This window comes from Rhinopithecus bieti, unplaced genomic scaffold (assembly GCF_001698545.2).
Source record: "Rhinopithecus bieti isolate Rb0 unplaced genomic scaffold, ASM169854v2 scaffold_35122, whole genome shotgun sequence".
Classification (NCBI taxonomy): Eukaryota; Metazoa; Chordata; class Mammalia; order Primates; family Cercopithecidae; genus Rhinopithecus; species Rhinopithecus bieti.
The window spans coordinates 197,092-223,627 of record NW_016814739.1 but is presented as its reverse complement, the minus strand read 5'-3'; the positions used below and the strand labels follow the sequence as shown (position 1 = coordinate 223,627).

At 48.2% G+C, this 26,536-nt stretch overlaps 1 protein-coding gene across 3 annotated transcripts in view; it reads left to right on the top strand.

The window, feature by feature from the left end:
• The window catches only part of DUSP22 (dual specificity phosphatase 22), a 60,916-nt gene continuing 34,380 nt past the window's right edge, over nucleotides 1–26,536 (top strand). The window contains exons 1-3 of one of the 3 annotated variants that reach the window (XM_017851856.1): nucleotides 1–441; nucleotides 11,862–11,895; nucleotides 18,842–18,924. In XM_017851856.1, the coding sequence (XP_017707345.1) occupies nucleotides 421–441; nucleotides 11,862–11,895; nucleotides 18,842–18,924 (138 nt within the window). In that variant the 5' untranslated portion in view covers nucleotides 1–420. The remainder of the gene's footprint in view (nucleotides 442–11,861; nucleotides 11,896–18,841; nucleotides 18,925–26,536) is intronic. The other 2 variants (XM_017851855.1, XR_001881450.1) reach the window with 2 other exon arrangements.

Here is a 26,536-nt window from a genome sequence, read left to right as displayed (position 1 = left end):
CCGAGCCCGAGCCTCCCCCGCCCGGCGGCCGCGAGCCGAGGTCCGCGAAGGCGGAGCGGGAACCCGACTACAAGTCCCAGGGTGCGGGCGGGCGGACCGAGGAGGGACGCTGGGCCTGCCCGGTGCGCACGGGGCGGGGACTGGCCAGGCGGGACCACTGCCCGGCACAGGCTCCGGGGCCCCTGCGCTGCTCCCGCCGGGAAGTTCCAGGCCGCGGACAGAAAGCCCTGCCTTCCGCGCCGGGTCTCTGGAGCGCGCTGGGTGGCCCGGCCCGTCCCTGCCGCCGACTTGTAGACACTGCGCGCACTCAGTCCCGCCCGCGCGCCTCCTCCCCGCCCGCCGCCGCCGCTCCTCCCCGTAACATGCCATAGTGAGCTGCGAGCACACGGCCAGGGGCGCTAGGGTTCGCCTTCAGCCACCATGGGGAATGGGATGAACAAGGTAACGTCTTCCCTCGTTCGCGCTGGGTGTGCTCCGCTCTGCAGCCTCCTCTGCGACGGGTGCCGGCCGCCCGGTCCTGGCTGCCCGGCGACTCGAGCCCGGGGTGCCCCTGCCCGCGGGGGGACGGGCGCGGAGGGAGGGGCGGCGCGCCTGGGCGGCGACTGCGGAGTCGGGGTTCGGAGGGTTCCCGCCCCCGCCCTGCCGGCTTCCGGGTGGGCAGCCCGGGCCGCCGCCTGGCAGCAGGTGCGTGTCTGAGGCTGGAACGAGCCGTGCGCTTCGGGAGCGTGGACACTTGTTCTGCCGAGAGATCAGCTGAGCGCCGAATGGATGTGGTTTCTTTTTTCCCCTCCTCTTCGCTCCCAAACTGCGCTGTTGAAGCATCACCCTCCCACATCATTAGTAAACGGGCGTCCGCTGTAATTTCCTCTTTCTCCTCAGATTCTGTGTGGCTGCCTGTGGGCGCAGATACGTTTTTCTTGTGGACAGAGAAGTTAACAGAGCCCTCAGCCCTGAGCTGTTTCTCGATAAGTGGGAAGCAGAGAAGAGATTCAGAGCTGATTAGCTCATGTGACTTCTGCGACGAGGGCAACCTGTTGCTGGCTGCTTGCCCCATGAGGCCTTCTAGAAAATCTGTGTTGCTCCGTTTGTCCGGTCCGTTTGTGGGCCCCACCCTGTGTTCTGTTGTGTCCCCGCACCTCACTTCCCAGGCCGTGGGATCGCCTTTCCTGTCCAAGGAAGTTGCCAGATTCCAGCTCTTGCGGCTGAGAGTTGCCGGGGTGTGTTCATGTGAACCACAAGGTTAAAGATTTTGTTACTTGGTACTTGGCTGGTTTCAAGGAAGGATTCACCAGACTTTACAAAGCCCACAACAAAGACAGTCCCTTTTTACAGGTCTTTGAATGGTCCTGGATTAGATGAGTCGTCTTTCCGCTTCACTTTTTGATTGTGCTCCACCCACCCACATCTCTACACGCTGTCAGCTTCCACACTGGGTGGGGATGGCAGCATGGCTGTGTTTTCTTCCATGTCTCTCAACACGGGGTCAGCAGTGGTTTGGGTGTTTGAGCTGGAGTGTTGCAAATGTGGATTCCCGGTAGGGAAGGGGAGATGCAGTGGGGAGTCAGTCCAGGGAATACCTGTCTAACTTTTCACATGCCCATGTCATGTTTATTGTGTCCTGGTTACTCAGTTTGTGAAAGAACTATTGTGTGTTTGGGGCCTGCATACAATACTGAGGTATTTTGGTAAACAGAATTGTATTCACTTTTTTTTTTTTTTTTTTTTTGGCGAGTGATCAAGTTTGGAAACAGACTATCTCTCTCTTGGATAAATACTTGTATTATATTCCCATGAGCACTGGAATCCATCGGCATCACGAGCCTTCTGCTTTTTAAATTAAAACAGAACAATAAAGATGGTCATCGTCAGTTTGTGGGCTCCGTTTGCCTTCCCGTTGATGATGGTGGTGTCTCAGCTTTCCTTTGGTTATTTCTACAGTTTTTCCCACTTGAGCTGTTCACTCTCCACCGTTTTCAGCATTAAATTTATAGTATTTGTGTAATACAATTAAAAAATATATTTAGGAATACAGATGGTTGCCTAAGGGATCAACGTTATTTTCATGCTTTTCAACAAAAGCAGTAGTATTCATACACTTTTTACCTTTCAAAATGGGTAATAAATTGCTTGACTTTTAATATCTTGTGAATAGAGACTCACAGTGTATAAATGAAGAAATATATGATCATGAGGTCAGGAGATCGAGACCATCCTGGCTAACACGGTGAAACCCCATCTCTACTAAAAAATACAAAAACTAGCTGGGCGAGGTGGCGGGCACCTGTAGTCCCAGCTACTCAGGAGGCTGAGGCAGGAGAATGGCGTGAACCCGGGAGGCGGAGCTTGCAGTGAGCTGAGATCGGGCCACTGCACTCCAGCCCGGGCCACAGAGTGAGACTCCGTCTCAAAAAAAAAAAAAAAAAGAAATATATGTATAGAGAGATTTAGAGACTTCTCTGCTTCAACACTTATTTATTATGTACATACTGTGAGCCAGGTGTTGTGCTAGTGGGTGGGGAGGGAGGAAAAGGGGGTGCAGTGGTAAATGACCCAGAAATCCTTCACAGAACCTTCAGTATAGATCAACACTTGTCCAGCACTAATATGATGCGAGCCATGTTTATAACTTAAAATGTTCCAGGAGCCACATTAAAAAATACACTGGTGAAATTAATTTTAATAATATATTTTATCTAACAATATATTAAAACTATTGTTTCAACATGTAACCAATATATAAAATTATTCGTGGAAGATTTCATGTTTTTTACTATGTCTTTGTGAAAGGAAAAATCTCGGGATCCCCAGATCATTTATATATTCAAAGCCTAGCATGTATTTTATACCTAAATCGCGTCTCATTTTGCACTAGCCGCATTTGAAGTGCTCAGTAATCACTGTGGCTGATGGCTGCTGTGTTGCACAACACAGGATGTGTGTGTGTGTGGGAGTGAGAGAGAGAGAGAGAACAAACAAGGTAGGGAGGAGTAGAGGCTCCAGAGGATAACATAGGCAATTTCAGAAAAGTGGGGAAAGCAGAAGATGGGATAAAAGGGGCCTAGAAGGGGCACTCAGCCCAGGCAAGGAATCCTGCTGCAGTAAACGTGTTTACGTGAGATCAGGAGGAACCACCCCAAATCACAAGGTTAGTTCGTGGCAAAGTAGATTGCTGGAGGCCAGTAACTTAAGAACCTTAACTAGAACTTTTCCATATATTACTGTGTGACTTGGAACGAGGCTTCGTATTTTTCCCATCTGTAATAAAAGAAGAATGTTGATTTGCGGAATCAGTGGAAGGTGCTACCCCTAGAACATTTTCTAAGAACATTTATAAATATGTGCAATGCCTTGGGAACTAACATAACTTGGAATGTGTGTGCCCTGAGGTTACTGGGACAAGATTTCTTTCCAATCTCATACACACACATTGGTCATTTTTGGCAAAAGAACATTTCTGGTCTAAACAGTGCAGGCTCCATTCTGACTGCTTTGGGAGAGCAGTTTTTATTATTTCACATCCCCATGATGGCTCTTCTTGTCAGTACATTCCGGTCTCCTGTATGGCAAAATACTGTGCCAATTTCCATTAGGTATACACAGCAGATTATCAGAAGATGGAAGGGAAAAAGGCTTTTGTATTCTAGAAAATTAAAGATGAGGAGATGAAGGCAGGACTGGGTGCGGTGACTCGTGCCTGTAATCACAGCACTTTGGGAGGTTGAGGCAGGTGGACTGCTTGAGTCCAGGAGTTTAAGACCAGCCTGGGCAACATGGCGAAACCCTGTTTCTACCAAAAATACAAACAAATAAACAAACAAAATCAGCTGAGTGTGTGGTGGCTTGCATCTGTAGTCCCAGCTGCTTGGGAGGCTGAGGTGGGAGAATCACCTGAGCCTGGGAAGTCTAGGCTGGAGCGAGTCGTGATTGTACCACAGCACTCCAGCCTGAGCGGCAGAGCAAGACCCTGTTTCAAAGAAAAAAGCAACACCGTTGTGAACCACTTGTTTTTTTAACACTTTATAAAATCTCAGCCTCATGATAGCCATATAAGGTCAAACGACCTTCTATTTGCCCAGATTGGGGAATGGAGATTTGGAGAGGCTAGGTAACATAAATAAGGTCCAATGCTAGGCAGGGCGGAACTGGGTTTGGACCCCAGTCTCTACTGATTTTGAGGATAGGAAAAGTCTTTTCTTTGAGCTGGGTGCCAATTCATCCCAAGTCAGTTTTAAAATTCCTGAAAAGTAATTTGAAAAGCTCCTCATAGCTTCGATTACTTGTCAAATAGCCAAAATCACCTCCTCTCTTCCTTCATGTTTGACATTTATAAAGAAGGGGGTAAAAGGCAGCAACTAAAACTATTTTTTTAATTGTTTTTGTTTGTTTGTGTGTGCAATCCCTAGGTAGATGCCCCACGCGGGCCAAAATTATAATCGCCAATGAGTTTATGGTGTGTTTTGAGTACGTTACCACGTAGAGTAAGCCACAACACCATGAAGCAGGTCCTGTTATTTCCGTGCCTGTTTTCTTGATGTGCACAGAGGTTAGGGAACTGCCAGGGTCACCCAGCTGGTGGGTAGCTGAGCCGGGACTCAAAGCCACAGTCGCTCAGCCACAATGCAGAGTGCCTCTAAGATACTCGTCTGCTGAGATGTTCGTCTAGTAAGTGTCTCTGGTGAGATTAGGGTTAAACGAAGCAGGGTGTTGCATGCAAATGTCGTGTTCCTGTGGAGCCTTTGAAAACTCCTAGTTGACTCAAAGTTCTCTCGAGTCTGAACCCTCAAATCTTTTGGGGGAGAGCCTGTAAACAAAACTCCTGTCCTCACTGTCTACTTATTAGTCTTCAGTACTACAATACCCCATTAAAAACAAAACAACGACTAGTCTCTAGCCAAACATTATGTCAGAGAAGGCTGCCCGAAATGCTTCTCATGTGCCAGAAGTCTTTATCTTGATCAGCCTAAAAGTGGGCTGAAGCCTCGTGTTCTAGGGCAGGATGTGAGGACCCTCTGGTTGGCGTCTTGCCCTCCACTGACTGCCAGGGTTCGTTCAGCTCATCAAGCATCTGGCCTGCCTGGCCTTGTGGCCTCTTCCTTCCTCCCTGCTGTGTGTCCTCTGAAAGCACCCTGCCTGGTGGGAATGGCTGCCATCCCTGTACTTCTCGGGAAGCCTCTCGTGGTACTGGGAGGCCTCACTTCAGTGGGTGCATCTCGTTCCCTTGGGGAGCCCACTGTTGCTAAGAGGGGCTGGCTACCAAAAAGCCTGACCTGGGGAACCTCCGCCTCTCTGCTGCTTCACAGGTGTGATCTTGAACAAGTCACTTAAATGTTTCTAAGCGTCAGGATTTTTTTCCTTCCTGGATTCATAGATGTATAGAACTAAAAGACCTTAGGTCGTTAGCTAATCCAGTCTCCTCACTGGCTCTACAATGAGGGTAATGATACCTTCCCCCAATTACCACTGAGTTATTGGGAGAAGCAAATGGGAATTTATTAGAACACATTTTTCCAAACTGTAAAGTTCAAATATAGTCTGTTTTGAGTATTCTTGGATGTGACTGACACTTGTTTGAGGATGGCTTTTGCCCTGTTAGGAAGATGAGGGAGTATAGTTGGGAAAGGATTATAATTCAAGGGGAATATGTTCCCTCCAGGCATAGACCGGTGTTCCTCAGCGGCTGCTCCTGTAGACATTTCAGGATAATTACTTGTGAGACTGCCCTGTGGATTATGAGAGGTTTAGCGACATCTCAGATCTTCACCCAATAGTTGCCAGTGGCACCTCCTCCCCACCTGTGACAACCAAAAATGTCCCTGACATTGGCAGATACCCCTGGGGAGTGAAATCATCCCCAGTTGAGAACCACTGTTGAGGGTTCTTCCTCTCAGAATTTCCTGAGGCCTGTGTGGTCTGGAACTGGAGAGTTATCAAAAGGTGGAATAGGCCTTACAGGGTTGAGAAGCTGTATTTTCATACGGGAAGGGGCTGCTTGAAGGTCAGGCACCTTCGTGCTGCTAAATTCATGCGTTTCCACCTGGCAGCAGGTGACTTGGTTGCCTGCATAGTCCAGTCATCCATCCGTTCACCTGTTCATGATATTATTATAGAACACCTGCTATTGTCAAGGCACTGTGTTGGATCCTATAGTGGGTTGTTAATATGAAAGACTCGAAGACCCTGCCATGCAGATTAGTCCCAGGCAGCTTAGAGAGGAGCCTCCTGCAGGAAGTGAACACTCAGCCACTGCTGCAGGACTGACAGACAGATGGCCACATGCTGGTGGGCTCTGGTTCCTTTCCTCTACACCACCCCCCGAGGGCTCTCTCTTTTCTCCATTTAATATTACATTTTTATTTCATGTTGAAGAGCAGATGTTAAAGGCAATGTTCTAAGGGCCCAGGAGAATATTCTCATATTCTTCCCTTTTTATATGCAAACTGGTTAAGTCCATGGCCAAATGGCATTTAAAAAGTCTCTGTGACATTTAACCCTTCAAGGAATCCACCAGAGTTTTCCCCTTCATCCCTGGCTTTGAAACCCAGAAAGTCCTTTCTGACATAGAAAGAATTAAGATTCCACCACCACCCCCACCCCACACATGGCCTTGTGCAGCTGCTTGCCCAGGAATTTACTTCTCAACATCAGTTTGGGTGGGGTTCTTAGATTCCATGCATCCTGAAGGACTAAAGGAAATGTTTAAAAAATAAACTCAAAATATTTCCTGCCTTAGAAGCGGTATTCTTTGGTGCTTAAGTGCGTTTTTGTGGCTGAGGATTTGTGTTTTTGCATTTCTGTGAAGCTGGAGTTAGCACAGTGTAGCACGTGGGTGGGAAGCTGTCCATCAAGAGGAACCATCAAGCATGGAGAATCTTTAGGATGATTTCAAAGCATTTCTGCAGAAAGGTTCTGCCTGTATTATCTATGCCCAGACAGTCTTGTATCAGAAAACAGGAGTCTTTGACCTGCGGAAGGCCAGAGACCATCTTCCTCTGTGGCCTGTGCTGTTTCATCACCATTTATTCACTGACTTCCTCTCAGTGTGTTCGACTCTGGGCAAGTTTTAGGGACACATTAGGAGACAAGACAGATGCACCCCCTGCTGCAAGATCAATCCGAAAGTCAGGAAATGAATGAAGCCATTTAGCCACTGATAACTGTGGTGAAGAAAATAAAGCGAGGCGATACGACAGAGAGAGTGCCGGGGAGTTTGGGGGTCAGGAGAGACCTCCCTGGAAGTGGTCATCTTATGGGAGGCCGCTCAGGACCAGCGTCCCCAGCACAGGGAAAGGACAGTTTCAGAGGCCCGGACAGGATTAGCATCAATTCCGTGCTTTTTACTTGAGCGTAGTGGGACATTCCCGAGTTGTGTTGACAAACTTTTTTTTCCAACTTGGCCTGGCTTTCTACCAGGTGGTAATGATTTCGTTTTCTCTCTGTGTTTCTTGCTTCTGGCTTGAGCTCAGCTCCTGCATGGGCTGACTGGTCAGCCAGGTTGTTCCAGATGAACACCTTGTTTTCCCCAAGTCTCCTCTGCTGGAAAGTTACTCGATTTTATTTCATGTTCTCTTTCTCTGTATTCAGGGATTACCAGCAACAACAATATTGTGAAAGTAGATGGGTCAAAATTTTTGTGATTTCCAGGTTGAAAGCCCGCATCAGGGTCCGTGGTGGTGAGCAACAGCATCCAAATGTGGTTACCTTAGGTAGAACAGAACAGAGCAGCCAGCCTGGAAGGCTGGAGAGCCAGACTCGGGGCAACCTTGGCAGGAGCAGATGCTGTAACTGGTCAGTGAGAGCATTTCCGGGGCTACTGCAAGATGCTGATGCTGCAGCCAGTGGACACTGAAGGTGCCAACAGCCCTGCTGCCTCTGTTGCCGAAGAGGACACTCTAGGCTGTCCCTGCAGTCGGCGTGCAGACTTGTTACACACGGGTCACACCCATGTAGCAGCAAAGGCTCGTGTGGGCAGGTACCGGCTTCGGCAGCTTCTGTATGAAGAGCCGGGCTCTGCTTCCCACCAAGACTCCCTGGGCCCAGGATATCCCCAAACCTAGGGAAGGATTTCAGAGCCTGGAAAACCAATAAAATAAATGACCATTACGGGGTTTGTGATTTTCGAGCAAACCCAAGGGATAAAGGACCCCACACAGTGGGAACTTCTTCTCTGTTTAGAATGATTATTTGGGGCAAAGAAAGTGCTATTGCAAGGTGGGACCAGTAAGGGGTATTGGGAGAGTGGGGGTGACCTGGCTCGGCTGGACGTGAGAAGGAAGTTAGGGGAACCCTTCAGAGATACATTGGAGCCAACCTGCAAAAGCCATGCTGAATGTTTATTGAATGTTTGGCCTTGATTTTTTAAGTAAAAGGGTTGTCACTGAACATTTTGAGGTAGAAAATCACCCAGGAAGAATATGGCTTTAGAAAATTAATTTGATAGGACAGAGGAGTGAGTTCGGTGTTTGCTACTGTAACCCCCGTGGGAATTGAGGCTCTGGGCAAGGCCGAGGAGGGATACTGTGAGAGGCCTTCTAATTCCCGGGAGGAGGGGAGCAGAGAATTGAGAGAGGTGCCGCAGCGGTGGGAGCCCCAGGTTTTCCATTTGGGGTGACTGGGAGAAGGTGGCATCGTCAAGGGCAGGAGGACTCGACAATGGGGGTGGGAAAAGAGTGGTTTGCTTGAGATGGTTCTGCAGCAAGCCGGGCTCCAGACGGTGAATTTAGGAGTCAGAAAATCATGGTTCTATAACATTAGAATGTAGAGATGGTCTACTCTCATGCCTTCATTTAATTTTAAAGATAATATAAAATTTATTAGTTTGTGCTTAGTAGAGAAGACAGCAGACGTACAAAGAAAAAAAGCAAAAATGGGCCGTAATCTGTTTTCCAAATAATCCCTCTTGATTTAAAAAAAAAAAAAAAAAACCACCATAAATTGGCATAGTGCATGCACAGGACTAGAGCGTCAGATGGTGTAGGCAAGCTCAGAGAGAAATGCGGAAGCCCTCCTCCAGGACCCCGCCGTCGCCGAGGTGAGCATGGTGAGAAGGGAGTGTGCTTGCACACAGCTGCACCTTTCCTGTTTTTCGTACCTTTTCAAGATATATTAAGTTAAAATGCATGAGATTGTCTTCCTCACAGTCCCAAACATCTTGGGCATCTTAGTAGCATTTCATTTCATGGCACCTAACTTGGAGTCTGGATAGCGGCCAGTGGCCACAGTGTCCGCTGTGCAGGACCGTCTCCTTGCACTGGCCCCTGCCTTCTCTCCACCTCTCTCCCACTTCCCCCCAGTAGAGACAGGACCGTTTCTCCAGGCTGACTGTTCTGCTGTCCCCTACCTGTCTGCCCGCTCCTCTTGGGCTGCAGTTCCCCCGAGTGTCAGTGTCCCCAGGAAGCCCTCTGCCACCCCAGAGTGGTCAGGTCACCTCCACTTTCCCTGTGTGAGCTGCTCCATGAGGGCAGGGCCCTGTCTCTCAGTCACACCTGTACCCCGAGTGCCCAGCGTTGTGCCTGAGGAACTTGATCCACGGCGATATGTTCTCTGACTTTGGGCAGATAAACATGCTTACGGTCTAGAAACGTTCTGATCTAGAAAATCACCCAGTGATTGTAACTGGAGAGATATGGAGCCATTTGCAGTCACTGCTGTAAAAAAAAGTGTTTCTGACACTTGCTTAAGCCAGCAAGGAGGACTCCATTCAAGACTATTGCAACAGGGGAGGACTCGACTCCAGTATGGCAGGGACAAGGGTGGATGGAAAGCTAAGGGTAGGGTGAGGGAGTGGGTGGAATACCACTCGGGAACTGGATTAGACCTCGGGGTGGAGGAAGAGGAGCTTGGTGGGGTCTTAGGGGATACACTTAGCAGGTCTCTGCTCGCATTGGACTCAGTCGGCCAATACCGGGCCTTCTTGAGAAAAGGACTCAGGAACCTGGCTAAAGTTTGGTCAAGGAGGGGTCATTGCACTGCCAGCCAAAAGAGCCACGTGGCAATGATGCTCGTTAGTATCTACCACCACATCCTGAAAAAGACAAGAGAGACCCTTGGGAATGAGAGACTATACACAGCAAAGCTCTGTGCAGCCAAGCGTTGCCAGAGAACATCAGCAGGATCCACATCCAGGGCGAACTTGCATTGTTCCTGTGTTTCAAAATAGGAATGATAAAGTATAGTCTCCACCCTTCCTCCCAGGAGAATTGTAAAGACTGATTATGCTTCCAGAAAGACCTGTCAGGTGTTTCAGCTCACTGGCAGTGGGTGCTGGCGTTGTCCTCTGAGACGTCATCTCACATGGTGCTGGTTACGGAGCTAACCCGACCTGCCTCCATCGGTGACTTCAGTCACGGACATAACTGAGCTCCGTCCCATGGGGCACTCTCCAAGCTAATTTTGCATCCTTACCACTCTGGGTATTGAGTCAGCCAGGGCGATTGCACATCCCTGTGCCCGGGTCACTGCTGGCTTTTGCCTGTTGTCCTGGAGTGATGATTAGCAGAGCCTGTTTTCATTCTTGGACTGTCCCAGTTTGGTTGATACATTGCGTGGCCCCTTGGCTAGTTGTCCCTCTGCAGAGAGACTAACTCTGGGCCTAGCACTGCTGCCCTGATGTGAGCCACGATAGATCCCCTGCAATGACTAGACATGAGCCAGCAGTTTTTAGCGAGGCAGCCGGTGGTCAGGAAGATTCTTGAAGAAATCGGCAAGCATGAAGAACCGTACTACAGGCTCTTTCGACTTTCTCAGTGGGAGTGAAGAAAGATAGGGGAGCTGCGGGGATGGGAGTGGCAGATAGGAGGGTGAGGCTGGGACATCCAGGGATCTGTGGTGAAGTGTCACCCAAACCGCTGGTTGTATGTGCTTGGAGATCATGGTGAGTGATACAGTGAGCGTATTTTAATGAATGGTACTGTGTCCTTATTTAAATTTCAGAGTGTCCATGCAAAGTGCTGGCAAGACAAGAATTTGCTTCCTATTTCGCAAATCATGGGTGTGAAAGAAACCACCCCCAGTTCTCGTTGCTGATCTGCTAAATCGTTCCGTATGGGGGCCGGAGGTGGAGAGGAGGGCTTGCCCAGAAATCTGTTTCTAACAGAGTCTGGAGTTCGGATGGGGAGTTTGGTTTGAGAACCACTGCCTTGGACATTTTGCAACAAAGATGTGTTCTTATTAACTTGCATATATTTGCAGGTTGGATCATTTATTTAATTATTTAACAACCCCTTGTTGACTGTCCTCCTGGCCTGGGGCTCGGGAGGCAGCAGTGAGCGACAGGATTTGTTTGCTGCCCAAGGAGTTTTCCTCGACAGAAAGATGGGCCTTCACCTGGTCAAGCCCTCGCAACAGCATCGCCACCCAGGGGACACAGAGGGACACAGAGGGCTACCGGCACTGAGTCGGGGGCCGAGTCGGGGGCCAGCCCTGGACTCAGGGCTCAGGACAGGCCAAGGGTGAGGTGGGCGGGAGTGTAACCGCCTGCAGCGGGCACCGTGTGTGCAGCAGGCACCGTGTGTGCAGTGGCCTCATGCAGCAGAGCGCAGGGCTGTGGGGCCGCCAGGGCTGCGGGGCCAGGGTGGGCAGGCGGGGCAGGGGACTTGGACCCTCAGAATGCCCACCAGCACTGCAGGGCTGCAAATGAGGATAATGGGGTCAAAGCCGGGCCCTCAACCCAGCGAGGCGATGGCACCACCTGCAGCCTTCCACAGGCCGCTGGGGGTGCTGGGTCACCCGCGTGTCTGTCAGGGAGGGGCTGTACTGGGGAAGCGCCTGGCCTTTGCAGGGATCCTGCTGCTGGATGAGGCCCCCTTCTACAACGCCATCCACTTAGAGTCTGCCAGGCTCATGTCTGTGTCTCTTTCTCCTAGATCCTGCCCGGCCTGTACATCGGCAACTTCAAAGGTGAGTTCTTGCTTTTTTATTGTTGTGGTAAAATACACATAACATACAATGTGTCTTGACCATTTTAAAGTGTGTAGGTCAATGGCTTTAAGTAATTTGCATTGCTGTGCAACCATCACCAACTTTCTTCTGCAGGACATTTCCCGTTCCCAACCTGAAACTGTGTCCCTGTTAAACACTAACTCCCCATTCCTCTCCTCCCAGCCCCGGGCAACCACCATTCTGCTTTCTGCCTCTAAGAATCTGACGACTCTCAGAACCTCCTAGTGGAATCATACAGTATTTGTGCTTTCGAGACTGGCTTATTTTACTGAGCCCAGTGTCACAGTTCGTCCATGTTGTAGCATGTGTCAGAATGGCCTTCCTTCTTAAAGCCGAGTAATAGTCCATTGTGTGCACAGGCCTCATTTTGCTTCCATTTATTTGTTCGTGGACATTTGGGCTGTTTCCACCAAAAGTGAGTTCACTTTTTAAAAGATCAGCTTTAGACTTCTCATGTGTGAGACTGACAGGCAAAGTGTAGACTCAGTCTGCAGTCTGTTCTGGGAGTGGCCGCCACTTGCACCCAAGCCCCTTGCTGGGTCCACCCCAACCCCTTGACCGTCCCCTGATGGAGTGGTGTGAGGCTGTGAGGCTCCAGCTCTGCCTTGGGTGCTCCTTTTAACTCTCCACACCCGTTGGGACGTTATCATCAAAAGACGGTGGACAACAGGCACATTCAGCAATCACGTGACTTGCTTATACCCTTTGACCACTTTCATTTTTTAGTTACTGTTGAGAAATTTTCAGAAGCCTGTTCTTTTTAAGTCACCCGGGAAACAAGAGTGACGATTTCATTTCTGGCAGATTCTTCTCATCTGGTGCTGCTTCTCTTCTCACACATTTCCTGCCACTTGTTCAGTGCTGATTGATTTACTGTCAGCTATTGACTCTGTTTTCACTCAGCTCTAGGGCATGGTGGTCACTGGGCTTGTTGGCTTCCAGGGAGGGGCCAAGTCCGCCTGCCAGGTGACATTCAGAGTTTGTGTAAGTGAATCACTGAGAGGAGGTGGGAAGATAGAGATGAGGGCCCTTAATAGGATGGGAGGGGCTTGGGAAGCTTGCAGACAAGGCCTCACCGTGTTAGGTCGGGCAGAGCCACACCGTGTCATCAGCAGCTCATGCTCCTCCCATCTCTCACAAGCCGGAACACGGCCACTCCTGCTGGCTTTCTGGATGCTGCTGAAATTTCCGAGTTCAGATTCAAATTGATTGTACAAATAATCTTTGTTATTTCTCTGTGCTCTGTATAATGTTTATCTCCACACACCTCCCGCCCCTTTTCCCGCCAGCTCACTAATTGGCCTCAAAGAGAATTAAGCACAGAGAGCTGACAGCTGCTAATTGTACAACATGTTAAAAATAGTACTGGACTTGCTAAATTAGTAAGCTTGGTAGTTCTGAAAAGCAGCAAACCCTTTGTGGTGGGTAGGCCAGGGTACATTAATGTAGCGAATGTCAGAGTTATTTAGTGAGGTATTAACTATTTTCATGGGGAAAGGGAGTATCTTTGAGAACAGAGTTTAGGATAAGTTCTTAGAAGTAGAATTGCTAGATGAAAGGTTTGAAATTAAAAATTTTAATAAATATGAACCAAATTCAATACTTCTGACAATAATATGTGAGAGTTTTAGCCTTAATCATGAAAGGTTACCTTTTTTGGAAGGACGGCTTTAAGAAAATATTTAAATTTCTTTTCATACTACAAGCTACACCTGTTTTCTAAATATTCCGTGACATAGGACTCCTTCCAGGTTCCTGGGTCTCGTGCTTTGTGGTTTAGTCTCCGAGACTGTTGTAGACAGCCCATCTCCTCTCCTTGTTCTTCGGGTCGATGCTGTGTTACTACCTTGAGTTATTCTGATATTGGCATGAGGTTGTGTTTTATTCACTCGTTAGCCAAATATTTATTAAATGCTTTCCAGGTACGAGGCTTATGTAAAAGAAGGGAATGAGAGTACAGTGAATTGGCAAGTGGGGCTAGAAGGAGAGGAAGTGTTTTTTCCCCATTGTGCTGTGAATTCACTTGTTCATTGCACAAGCTTGTCGGGAGCACACAATGTGCTGGGAGTTGGATGTGGACCAGCGTCCCTGTCCTCAGGCTGTCAGAGTCCAACAGCAGGTGCAGAACAGTGTGTGTCCTCAGACGGGTTACACACCTGGGGGTGTAGACTGGGAAGATGGCATCTGCCTCACAGGGCTGTAGCGGGGCTGACCCAGACGATGGGCGATGCCCTCGGTGGGCTCAGTGCCCAATACCTGGTGCCCTGAGAAATAAACACCCACACACTCACTGCTGCTGCCATGGGGCCCGATGGATGCCAGGTCTGCAGTAGGCAGCTGGGTGGCATTAGCTGGCGAGGGTGGAAACCCAGTGTAGAATGTGGCCTCTTTCTTTTTTCCTGGGCGGCGAATCCAGCTGTCATATGTGCTCTCGCCTGGCATCTCATATAGTCATTTATCTTGCTCTTAAAATCACAAGTAATACGTTCCTCTTGTAACACAAGAACCAGTAAAGTGGAAAGGAACGTGGACAGTCACTCCCTTCTTCTGTCCCTTCTTCCTCCCTTCCCTTCTTCTGTCCCTTCTCCTTCCTCCCCTCCCTTCTCTTCCCCTTCCCATTTCCTCTCTTCCCGCCCCACTTCCCTCCTTTTTCTCTCCCTCCCTTCCTTCTCTTCTTCCCTCCTTCCTTTCAGTGGGATCCCTCACGTGTCACTCTGCAGCCCTTAAAAAAAAAAAAAAAAAAGCTTTGTAATGAATCAACAAATGGTTTTGCAGGACCTGGTGATTTTTTCTCCTGGAGAAGACCCACAAACAAACCCAGCTCTGGAGCCCGGTCTTTGGGTCTTTGACGCTTTGGTGAGAGCCTCTCTGTTGAGGCTCCAGGATGCAGCAGGCAGCCTCGCCCACACGCCAGGAGGGAAGGCAGGGAGTGGAAGCCAGAGGGAGCAGCCCCTCCCTGGGCCAGAGGGTGGGTCCGTGGCTTCCTTACAACTGTGTGCCAGCAACAGTGGATGTCAGCTGCCAGAGGAAGCCCTCGTTGTTTGAAGATGTCCACAGAATTCTAGAAAAGAGGGAACACTCTTAGGTACTGTGTGTATGCGGGTGGTGCACGTTGAGACCATGTTCGTGGTCTAGAGCTTGTGTTTTGTGTCTGCCAGTGAGACAGACAGTCCTGGTGGGTACCCAGTTGTTTGGACAGGGCCAGCCTGGTCAGAGGTAGTCTGCTGTCAGCTTGCTGAGACAACATAACCATGCTTGAGAGGTCAGCATATGTCCATCCAGACTTATTTTTTCCACATGAATTCTAACTGGTAACCTTCCTGTTAGTCTTATGAGTTACTAGCCTGTTGCATTTGTGATTGGCAGTTGGGGAGGGGCCCACTGGCACCAGGCCCAAGTCCATTCCCTCTGGGGCTCAGTGTTAGGGTGCACATGACCTTGTGGGATTCTTGCTAAAGTGCACGTTCTGATCAAGTAGACCTGGGGTGGAGTCAGCTCCAGGTGATGCTGTGCTGCCGGTTGGAGGACCCCATGCTGAGCACCAGCGTGCTAAGTTCTGACCCTGTAGGTCTGTGCTCAGGAGCAGCGCATTGGAAATATACAAGCTTGTGTCTGTGCACCTGAGGAAGCTCCACCCTGGGCCTTACAGCTGGATTCCCAGCTTGTGACTTCGCTGCTCACTGGCCTTCCAGGACAATCAATAATGTGAAGTCCGTAAGAAATAAAGTTCCAGTGTCATCACCCGGCAGGTTTCATTAAGCATTTTATGCACTCAAGTAAGTGGGCAGAGCCTGTGCCTCATGGGAAGGGATGCATCAGCAGACATGGTGTGAGCGTGCAGTGAGGAAGAGGAGAAGCGCTGGCCCTGGAGTGCTTCCCTTTGCTTTGGAGTCCAGCAGTCCGTTGGCCATTGTGTGATATCGAGTGGTCTTCTGTATTCAGAAATGTATACTTTTTTTTTCCCCAGGCCACTTTAAAAAGATTCACTCTGTATTATAAAGGCATTTTACTGGGTGAAGAGAATGTTCTAAAGTTATGATTTGTGACAGTTACGCAGCCTTGTGAATGTATGAAACCACTGAATCATGGACTTGATCAGGGTGCATATTATGGTGTGTGAATTATATCTCAATAAAGCTGCTGTGAAAGGAGCAAAGTAGATTGAAACAAATATGGATTGTTAAAATTCAAACGCCAGGTGGAATGGGTGTCTGGAGGAGCCAGGTGGGAGGGTAAGATGAGCTGGCCCCGTCAGGCTGCCCCACGTCTGCTGGGTCCCTGTCCCACCTCCTGCGGGTTCAGGGAGCGCCGAAGCCCCGGCTTTGTCTGTTTCACTGCTTGTCTAAAATGTCCATACTGGTGGCGATTGGAAAATCCCATTTTGGTGTGAATGTGAGGACTGGCTGCCTGTGTCTTCCAAAACGATTCTAGCTTCTGCCTAATTAATTCTAAGCTAGCCCTGCTGGTACTCCAACTTGTGAGGGGTGGGGGGTTGGCAGTGAGTCCGCATGTGCTGTGTAGATGGCTCCCATCCATAGCAGGTGGCTTCGAGGTAACGATTTAGCTCAAGCGGGAGTGAGAGGAGACTGCCCTTACGGGATGGATGCCTTTCTGAGCCTGATAAAGGGCTCGTGTTCCTCATATAAAAAGGGTTTTTCTTTCTCACTTTGGGTCAAAAGATGAGCTGGTCAGACATAAACTTAGGCAAAATACTCGAAAGCGATAGCCCTGAACCTGAAGCTGGAGAATTTGAATCTGGGAAAGCAGCAGCCTGGAATGTGACGCCTGAGAGGTTGGAGCAATGAAAAGAGTCTTAAAATGAAACTGGTATTTTAATATGAGTTAAATTTTTTTCCTGACATTGCTGAATGTTTAGAACAACGTTTCTTGATTTCTGCATCATCATCAAGGCTTGTTAGAAATGGAGATTCCTCAGCTCCGGGGTGGATCAGGAACTAAGCTTGCACTCTGGCCTCCGCCTTTCTAACTGAGCCTCTTGGTAGTTCACAGGGTGTTAAACTTTAGAGCCACTCATGTAGAACACACACACACACACACACACACACACACACACACACACACACACACACGCAAGCGATAAAGAAGGAAAAAACCACTTGTAATTCCGTCTCTGAGCTGGGGCTGCCTTTGGACCAGTCCCGCCACGCTCCCTGCTGTGGGAGGGAGCATGTCTCTGTGCTTTTATACGTTGGGTCTGTGTCATATTTATGGTTCGCATTATACCCCGAGCATTTTCCCATGCCGTGAAATAGTCTCCAGAACCATGATAATTAAACGTTTGCCTTTCTTTGTTGTTGCTGTTTTGTTTTGTTTGAGGTGGATTCTCACTCTGTTGCCCAGGCTGGAGTTCAGTGGGACGATCTCAGCTCACGGCAACCTCCGCCTCCTGGGTTCAAGTGATCCTCCTACTTCACCTCCCTAGTAGTGGGGATTACAGGTGCACACCACCACGCCCAGATAAATTTTGTAATTTTAGTAGAGACCTGATTTCGCCATGTTGGCCAGGCTGGTCTCACACTCCTGACCTCAGGTGATCCGCCTGTCTCGGCCTCCCAAAGTTCCAGGATTACAGGTGTGAGTCACCACACCCGGCCTAAACATTTGCCTTTCAATCCCTTTCTCCTGTATCATTTTGAAAAGCTTGGCCAGGCTGGGATGGGGGCGCAGAGAAGTGGACCTCCTCATTTCCTGCTGGCCCCCCGTTTTGTAGATTAGTAGAAGGGTTCCAATTCAGGGGATCACACCATTCGGTCTTCTTTTTGCAGATAGGAATATTGGAAGGGGATATCATTTTGTTATCTTCTTAGGTTCGTATGGAGATAATTTAATAGCCAACTGATAGCTGATAGACAGTTCTGTTTGGAATTTCCAGAAAGAGTTTCATTTTCTAATTGTGCTTTAAAGTGAATATAGATCATGTAAACCACAGGCCTGTCTGAATCCAGAACCGTCCATGCTTTTGACATCTGGGGAAAGAAGTAATGCACAGAGTTAGTGGTTCTTTTGTATTTAGCTTTTTAAGAATTCTAATCATTAAGAGGTCATTGAATTTAAGAAATATATTTTAAATATCCCTAATATTATGTGTCTCATGCAAAGAGACTGACCTAAGGTCATCTCTTACAAATGCTGACTACAAAATGGTCTCGTAAATTTAGCTTCCTGATGATGTAATCCATCATGATTACAACGTTGATTAAGTGCACTTCAAGTGCTGGATTAACACTGTTTTTGCCTAAAAGGAAGAAGCTGAGGCAAAATTAATACAGAGAGTTTATTTGGGCCAAGCTTGAGGACTGTAGCCTGAAACACACTTTCAAGTTGCCTTGGGGAGTGCTCCGGAAAATAAAATAGAGGCTCAAGTTTTTAAAGAAAAAAAGATGAATCAGGAGAGTGGTGATTACAGAAAATTGTTCAGCAGGAATTCTCATTGGTTTATAGAAGGAACACTGGTTAATGACTGGCTGTACAGTATTGAACTGTGATGTGTGGCATCTTATGACTCCTTGGCATCAGTCTAGGGACCACATAGCAGATGGTTCGAGGTAGCCATTTAGCCAAGCGGCAGTGAGAGGAGGCTGCCGTTATATTCCAGAGGCCTTTCTGCGTCTGATCATTTCAAGGGACTCTTGTTCCTCATAGAAAGTTTTTTTCTTTGCCACTCTGGGTCAAAAGATGAGACAGTCAGAAATAAAGTTAGACAAAATATATGAAAGCAGTAGCCCGAAATTCCCTACATGTATGGTCAGTAATGAAGTTTCAGGAAAGAAATATGTAAGTCATTTTGTGGGGTTTTTGTTTTTGTTTTTTTTTTCTGGCTAGACTTTAGGAGTAATTAACTTGCAAAGATATCAAAATGTCCATCCCCTTTCTTCTCTGACAGATGCCAGGGATGCGGAACAGTTGAGCAAGAACAAGGTGACACATATTCTGTCTGTCCACGATAGTGCCAGGCCTATGCTGGAGGTAAGAGGGCACCGGGGGGCGTGTGTGGGCGTCTTCATTTGTATTCCGTGGGAGTGCATATGACGTTCATGAAGGCAGCCACGTTCTCTCCGTGCGAACGTGCTCCTGTGGTCTCTGGCGGTGCTCCCGTTGTGCTCAGGCCGTAGTTATGTCAGCGCGCTCTCTGTGGCGTGGCACAAGGGTGTGTGCTTTTTCTGATCACACTCCTGCTGCGTTGCCACTTTGGCTTTCTTGGCTAAATGCCTAGGAATAAGCTGATGCTGCATTTCCCGCTGGACCTTAAGGACATTTAAAGCCCATTTTCATTCCTTTCAGAGTCATCTCTGGTTTTAAAATCCAAAACACTTCAGCCTGCTCATTTCCTGATTTTGTCCCAGTTACGCTCAAATAGCCACCATTGGCATCCAGGGGTAAAAGAAAACAGAAGGTCAATTGTGCCTGGAGGTTTCCCAGGGCCGCTCTAACCTGGAGACTTTCATGTAGAAGCTGTTGTGTGTCAGGTTTTCAGGGTAAACAGGGTGTGTCTGCTTGTGCACTAATTCCAAAAACATCTTTAAATTTACCCTAATGGACGGTTTGAGCTGTTGGCTAGAGGTAAAATCTGTTTATGTTTATTGGCCTTGACAGAGCCCAAGTTACCTCCTTTTAGAAAATAATGCTGTGTGGTTGCGATGTGTGTGTTTTTCTATTTTAGGGTGGGGTGTTGGAAAGGGAGGGGTGACTTGTTCTGAAAGAAAGAATCCTGGTTCAGGCTGTTTTCATTTAAATTTATATTAGGCAAGAGTAGGTAATGTTTTTTAATTGTATCTGTTCTCTTTAGCCATAAGGGCTGCCAGATTTTAGTTAGTATAAAGCAAGCTAAAACTGGTGAGAATGTAGAATAACAAATGATTCTACTGAACATTGTAGTACCAGAGATTCATAGCTGGTGAACAAACCTCAATTAATTTCTCCAGATCGCCGAGCTCCTACTTCCTTGTATTGTTTACTCATAAATTTTTTGGTAAGGTGCCATAATTTGTGTTCCAGCATGATTTTATTGGAAATAACAACAACAACAAACATTTTTTGGAGCCTAACAGTTCCTTTGAAAATAGCCACTCCATTTTTTCATCTGTCAACAATAGTTTGTATTTAAAATACAGCCAAGCTATGGCCAAGATGGTAAGTTAAACTGCAAACTGGTCATGATTGACTTCCTCTTAAATCACAAGATGAGGCCTGAGGTTTCCTTTATTTTAATAAATTGCAGAGATGCCCTCTCCACCCTCAGCCCCAGGCCTGCCTCCTGCTTTATACTCCATTTAATGGAACACACTGTCGTGTGTGCACATGACCCTTCAATCTGCTCCCATTGTGACCTCTGTGTAAACAGGAGATCTGCCAGTGTTAGAAATCAGAGCTGCAGCCCTTGTCACTCGGGAAGCCACAGGCTAGCGAGTGAAGCAGGTGGGGTTGTAACTCAGGTATAAAGAGCGCACTGATTGTGTAAAACCTCAGAGCTGTGGGCACACTGTGTTCCCAGCACAGCACACTACAGATGCTTTTTTATTCCCTCTGTAGCTCAGTCTATAAGGACAAATTCTGCCGTTAAAAAGAGAGAGAAGTCTGCCCTTTTTCTTCACTGGGATGGCTTTTACTTGGAGACATCCTGTTGTAGTCTCTGGGTGCTATTATCATCTTAGCTTCATAATAAGTACTTCCTTGTGATTTTATATTTATTAAGTGTTATACCACTGTTTTGTAGCATAGTGTAGTTTCGTATTGCCCCTCTTAGCATTTTATTAATCTTTAAGTTCACAAGTAATGCATGATCTATTCTTATTTTAAAAATTAAAACAACAGCCTCTGATTGCACAGTGGGGAAAAGTGAGGCACCAAAGTTATTGAATTGGTGGTGCCCACATTAAGTTACACTCTTAGAAGTTTCAAATCTTTGTTTAGCTGTCTGCGTGGGGCATAAAGGCAGTCTTCTGTCTTGAGTTTCAAATCCAGATCCAGAAGCTGTGTCCTCACGCAGCCTGAGATGAGTCAGGGAAATGATGTGTTTGCAGCCTGATCCTGGGAGAGAAACGGGGCAGGGATGAAGGTGAGCGGGGAGACTGTGCAGGGTCAAGCAAATGCAGTGCGCTGACCCCCCGGTTGGTGAGAGCCCCGAAGTGAGGGTGAAGGGATAAGTGGTAGGCGAGGAGAGAGCTGGGTCTCCTCTCTTTTCTGAGATCTTCAAAACCACACGTATTTATTGAATGGCCGCTGGCTTCTCTGGGCAGCCCCGGGCTGGGGCTTGGTAGGAAGTGGGAGGGTAGCTCCTGTCTGAAATGGAAGGGTTTTGGTCTTACTACGTCCATGCCGGTGTCCCGCGAGCCCTGCTGCTGTGAAGCCGTGTGCTGGGCACTACGCTGTGGATACTTCTGTGGGTCATTTCCGACGAACATCTCAGTGCGTTTAAAGCTCTGGGGTTCTTAGCATCCATTACAAAGGGCTTTTTTCTCAAAGAGTTTCTACTCTAGTTCTACCTTTATTGTGATGGAGACTACGTGAGAGAGGGTATTCATATTGTTGGATGTGGTCATGCAAGTTGAGAAAACTTAGCACACTTTATTCCCCTCTGGAAGGTTCGTGGTCGTGTAGTCATAATAAAGGCTTGAGAGCCCTGTTGTGCAGACATACATCAGCCTTTGTGAGCCAGGAAACATTGTATGTGCTTGCTTATGTGATGCGCCTCCTACTGAGACCCCCATGAAATATTTCCTGTGAAATCCAGGGGATCCAAATAAGGAGGCCCCCATGGGAGCCTCCGGGGTGAGCACTGGTCTGGAGGGTTGCTTGTGCAGCAGCTGGGCCGAGGCACCTGGGTGGGAGGGGAGGGTACCACTCTGGGCTTGTTGCTGGCTGAGGCTGCCTTTGTACAGACTGCTGCCTTTCAATCCTGGTTTACTTGGTTTGTTGTGAGAACCTGCCATAGGCAGAATGGAAGGTTGTACAGTTTTTGAGCCTGTTCCATCCTCTCTGGAGGTAATGATCTGTAACCTGTCACAACTCCCGACCAACGACTGTGCTATGAAATGTACCTGCTACGAGAGATCTGATGAAGAAAGTTTTAGTCCTTATGCACTTACTGAGTTTACTTAGGAAGGAACTGAGGAACTTGTGCCTTGGTTGCTTTTGGTTGGATTAGGTCGGACTTCATTATTTGGGTAATTTGTTGGGGGTTGGGGTTTCCCAAAATAGCATTCACAGCATCTTGTACTCTTCCTACAGCCTGGCTGGAAAAATAACATGGAAGGTCTGTTCTCAGGCCTTCAGAGTGGCTGTGCCTTGCCTGTGGTCAGGCAGCGGCTGGATGGTCTCTGATGCGTCTTGGGTGGATGAGACAAGGTGTGTTTATCCACTGGACCATGAGGGATGAGGTGGTCAGCCAAGGGAAAAAGGCCTGTGTCTCCACTTACTACCTCTTCAGAAGAGTGGCTGAGGAGTAGACCTTCCAGAACGGAGATCTTAGAAACGTCATAGAAAACTGGGGACTTCTAGGCTTTCTAGTCCGCCCTAAAGTCACATCTGAGATTCTGAGCAGCTCTGGCCCATTTCTGTGCCCCACCGCTGTCTGTCTGAGACAGAAGTCCCAGCTAAGCAGGGTCTAGAGATGAGCAAGCCCAGCTCCGTTGCTGGGTGGACAGAAACCTGGACGACGGGAGACGTGAACGGGCTTGCCTGGGATTCATTCCCACGGCCGTCTGGGTCGCCTGATGGAAGCCGGGACTCCTCGTTCAGACCAGGGCTTCCCAGCATGCCTCGCTGCCCCCGTTCCCTCCTGGCACCACTGATGTTTCCGATATCCTTAGTGGTATTGGTAGATCTTACCAGATCACCTTGGAAAAAGGTTGTGCGATTTGTGCTTGTACTAGCAACGGATGAAAGTGCCTTCCCCCCACGCCATCACCAGCGCAGAGCTTTGCTCTTCTTTACTTCTAATTAGCAAGATTTTTTTTTTTTTTTTTTTTTTTGAGACGGAGTCTCGCTCTGTCGCCCAGGCTGGAGTGCAGTGGCCGGATCTCAGCTCACTGCAAGCTCCGCCTCCCGGGTTTACGCCATTCTCCTGCCTCAGCCTCCCGAGTAGCTGGGACTACAGGCGCCAGCCACCTCGCCTGGCTAGTTTTTTGTATTTTAGTAGAGATGGGGTTTCACCGTGTTAGCCAGGATGGTCTCGATCTCCTGACCTCGTGATCCGCCCGTCTCGGCCTCCCAAAGTGCTGGGATTACAGGCTTGAGCCACCGCGCCCGGCCCATTAGCAAGATTTTTGCTGTTATTTGCTGCAAATACCCTCTTCACACATCCCGTCCCTTTCCAGATAGTTCTTCCCTTTGAAGACAAAGGGTTACTGATTTATTCATTTCTTGAGCTCCTACCACGTTCCAGGCCTTGGGACGGGTACTGTGGGTGACAGAAATGAGTTCATCCCAAGATCTTCCCTGGCAGAGCCTTTAGTGTTTGCACAAGATATGCATTGTAGATGCTTTATAAACATTAATGACCGTGAGAGAAGAGCTGTAGCTTGGAGCAGGAACAGAGCCTGTGGAAGCCCAGAGAATGAGGTCCCTCTTCTGCCGTTGAATCTGGAGACATTTGACTGGGCCTGTGGCGATGCCTAGGAATTCAGAAAATGTGATCCCTGGTACTCCGGCTGGTGGGCAGTGACAGGACATGACTTCCTCTGAGAACTCGGAGTCCAGCAAGGTGGATGGTGTTATTTTGGTGCCTCTATGGCTTACCCAGGCTGCCTGGGTGACCTCTCACATCATCTGTCAGCAAGTGGCAGGGCCAGGGCTGGAACCGAGGCCTTCTCACTACAGAGGCAAGGGTTTTGCAGCCAGCCGTAGCCCTTCAGGAGTACACTTTTGGTATCAAAACTTTGGAGCACATGATGCTGGTAAAATGGCGGAAAATGATTGCCGCATATATTAATTTCAATAGAAAGTAAGCCCAGACCTGTTTAAGAGGAAAAAACAAAATCCTCCTTCACCTGTGTCCATGTTCGGACTTTGTCAGGGAGTTGCTTGTGTCTGCTCAGAAGTGTTTCCTTTTCATGGGGCTGGGTGGGGCAGCGTCTTCAGCGTCTGCTGATGGCTCCAGGTTTGAGGGTTGGTGAAAACTCCGGTTGCAAAGACAGTGATTTTTCAAATCAGAAACCCGATATTGTTTGTAGTTGCTGAGAAAATAATATTGAGCAATGAAAGGTTTCTCCCTTCCCCTGAAAAAAGAAACAGAACTCTTTCTAATGTAAAATTTCATGTTTCATTTTCATTTTGTGTATTTAACCAGAGCACCTGCAGGAAACAAAACTATTTCTCACTATTAACAAAAAAAAGTTCTAAGAAATATTATCATGCCTTCACTAGGCTTCTAACATGGAGAACCTTACCTTTTTAAAAATAACACATATCGTAAGATGATAGTGTAGGATCAGGTAGAGAAAAAATGATTTATACTCATCTATGAAGACCAGGGTATTGTTTGTGTACCAGGTAGCTTTTATGAGCTGGAGTTCAGCTTGGATATTTTCTGTTTTCAGTGTGAACCATTTATGGTATTTTTAAAAGAATGGGATGTTTTCATATGCAGACATTTATTCTTGGTGATTCTATTTATGTTTCTTTTAACACTGAAGACATTTTTTGAAGTGTTGGTGCCAGGACTTCAATTGTGTTAGTTTGTGGTTGGCTTCTGCCTCTGGTTGTTATCTGTATGCCTGTACTTCTGTCTTTATTTACCTGCTTACTGATGAGCAAACTCCCCAAGGTGAGATTCCCAGTCCGCTGGGATGGCCCCATCCTCTTTCCGTGGGTTACGACGGCTCCTGGAGGGACCCTGGTTTCCTGCCACATGTTCCTCTTGCTGATCCACCCCATTCCTCTTGAACAGAAGTTTTGTTGGCTCCCCAAATGTAAAGCAAGCCAGAAGCAAGATGATAAAGGGTGTTTAAAGCTGAAGAAGGCATGTGTGTATTCTCTTTCCTCTCTTCCCACCCTCTTTTGCCCACATGAATTCTCCCTCCCTCCGAGCTCAGCCCCAGCTCTCCTTCCTCCAAAAGGGACACCGTCAGGGTCCTCCGAACTCAGGACTTCTGCCCCGTTTCTGTAATATCTTCAGTTGGGTCGTGAGTTATGTGTGCACTGTCACTACTTCTGTAGGGTATTAAGCATCCATTTAACCTGTGCTTGATGACGGAAGTGTTCATGGCCCACATCGGGCTCCTGGGCCGGCCTGCAAGCCCACACAGGCAGCCGCCGTGCTGGAGTTTCTCTGGTCCTTAGAGCACTCAGCGTGGATCCAGCACACAGGGGCCCCTCTGCAGACATCTGCTAATGAGAGGCGAGATATGCACCTTTTTAGCCCCATTCCAAAGTGAGAAATCACGTCTTGTCGTGTCTTTGGTCACTTGTGGCTCGTTAGGGTATGAAAGTAGAGTTGGGTCAAGAATGATTTCTTTATCACAAGCAATTTGTGAAGCCAGAGGATCGGTTAGTCCAATGCAGCCTGGCTTCTCTGGGCTGTCTGTGTAGTTCCTCCTTTCTCTGGTAAGCAGCGGTGCCTGTGGATGTCCTGCTCTACAGAGCTGCTGTGGCCTCTGGTTCGGAATGATCCTTTCCTAAGTTACTAACAACCAATAATCCCCTGCACAGCTCCTGTGACTTTCTCACTGATCTCTAGAGAGCTACCTTTGGTTGGCATTAAAAGGTTCACTCTGCAAGGAGGACCATGCATCCATGACACAGACAGTGACAGTCAGTTAAAGGTGGCTTTGCCGTGGTCAAGCCCCATGCCAGGGTGGGGACACAGCTTGTGGAAACGCTGTCACAGACTTCGCAAAGCTTATCATCATTAGGAAAAGCTGAGAGGACATTCAGGGCACAGGGACTTATGTTCTGGTTGTCAAGAGAGAGCCTCATTGCCTGTGGCTCTCCTCCAGCAGCCACTGAGGCTGCCATGCAGGCCGTCACCTCCAGCCCCACCTTTCACCAGGTGACCACAGCAGGTCTCAGCTCTCAGGACCCCAAGGCCTTTCCTGTCCAGAACTGCAAGTCACAGAAGCTGTGGGTTGCACTTCTCCAGGCACAAGGAGGATAACGCCCCAAAGCCACACATCTCACACACACAGATGAGTGCAGACGTTCAGGTGTGCAGCCATTCATGGCAGCCCTGTTTGTAATGGCAACAGATTGGAGCCAACCCCCATATTCGGCAGGAGGGGAGTGGTCAGTGATGGTTCATCCATTTTCAGGAATACTTGGCAGCAATTCAACAAGAAAAGGAAGACGTCTGTGTGTTCACAGGGTTAAGTCCACTGTTAAGAAAAAGAAGCAAGTTATAGGATGATACCCATAATATAACCACATCTGTGTAAAATTTAAAGTCAATGGCGTATTTCTGTATTACATTTATATGCATGATGATGCACAGATAAGGGTTGGAAAGGACCATGCCAGACTCCTCAAACTGGTTATTTCCTAGAGAACTAGAATGGAAAGGGAGGGAGGGATGGATGGTTCCCACTTTTTCCTCTATTTAAAAAAGAAAAAAATTCTTGAATTTATTTGTCACAGTAAGATCATG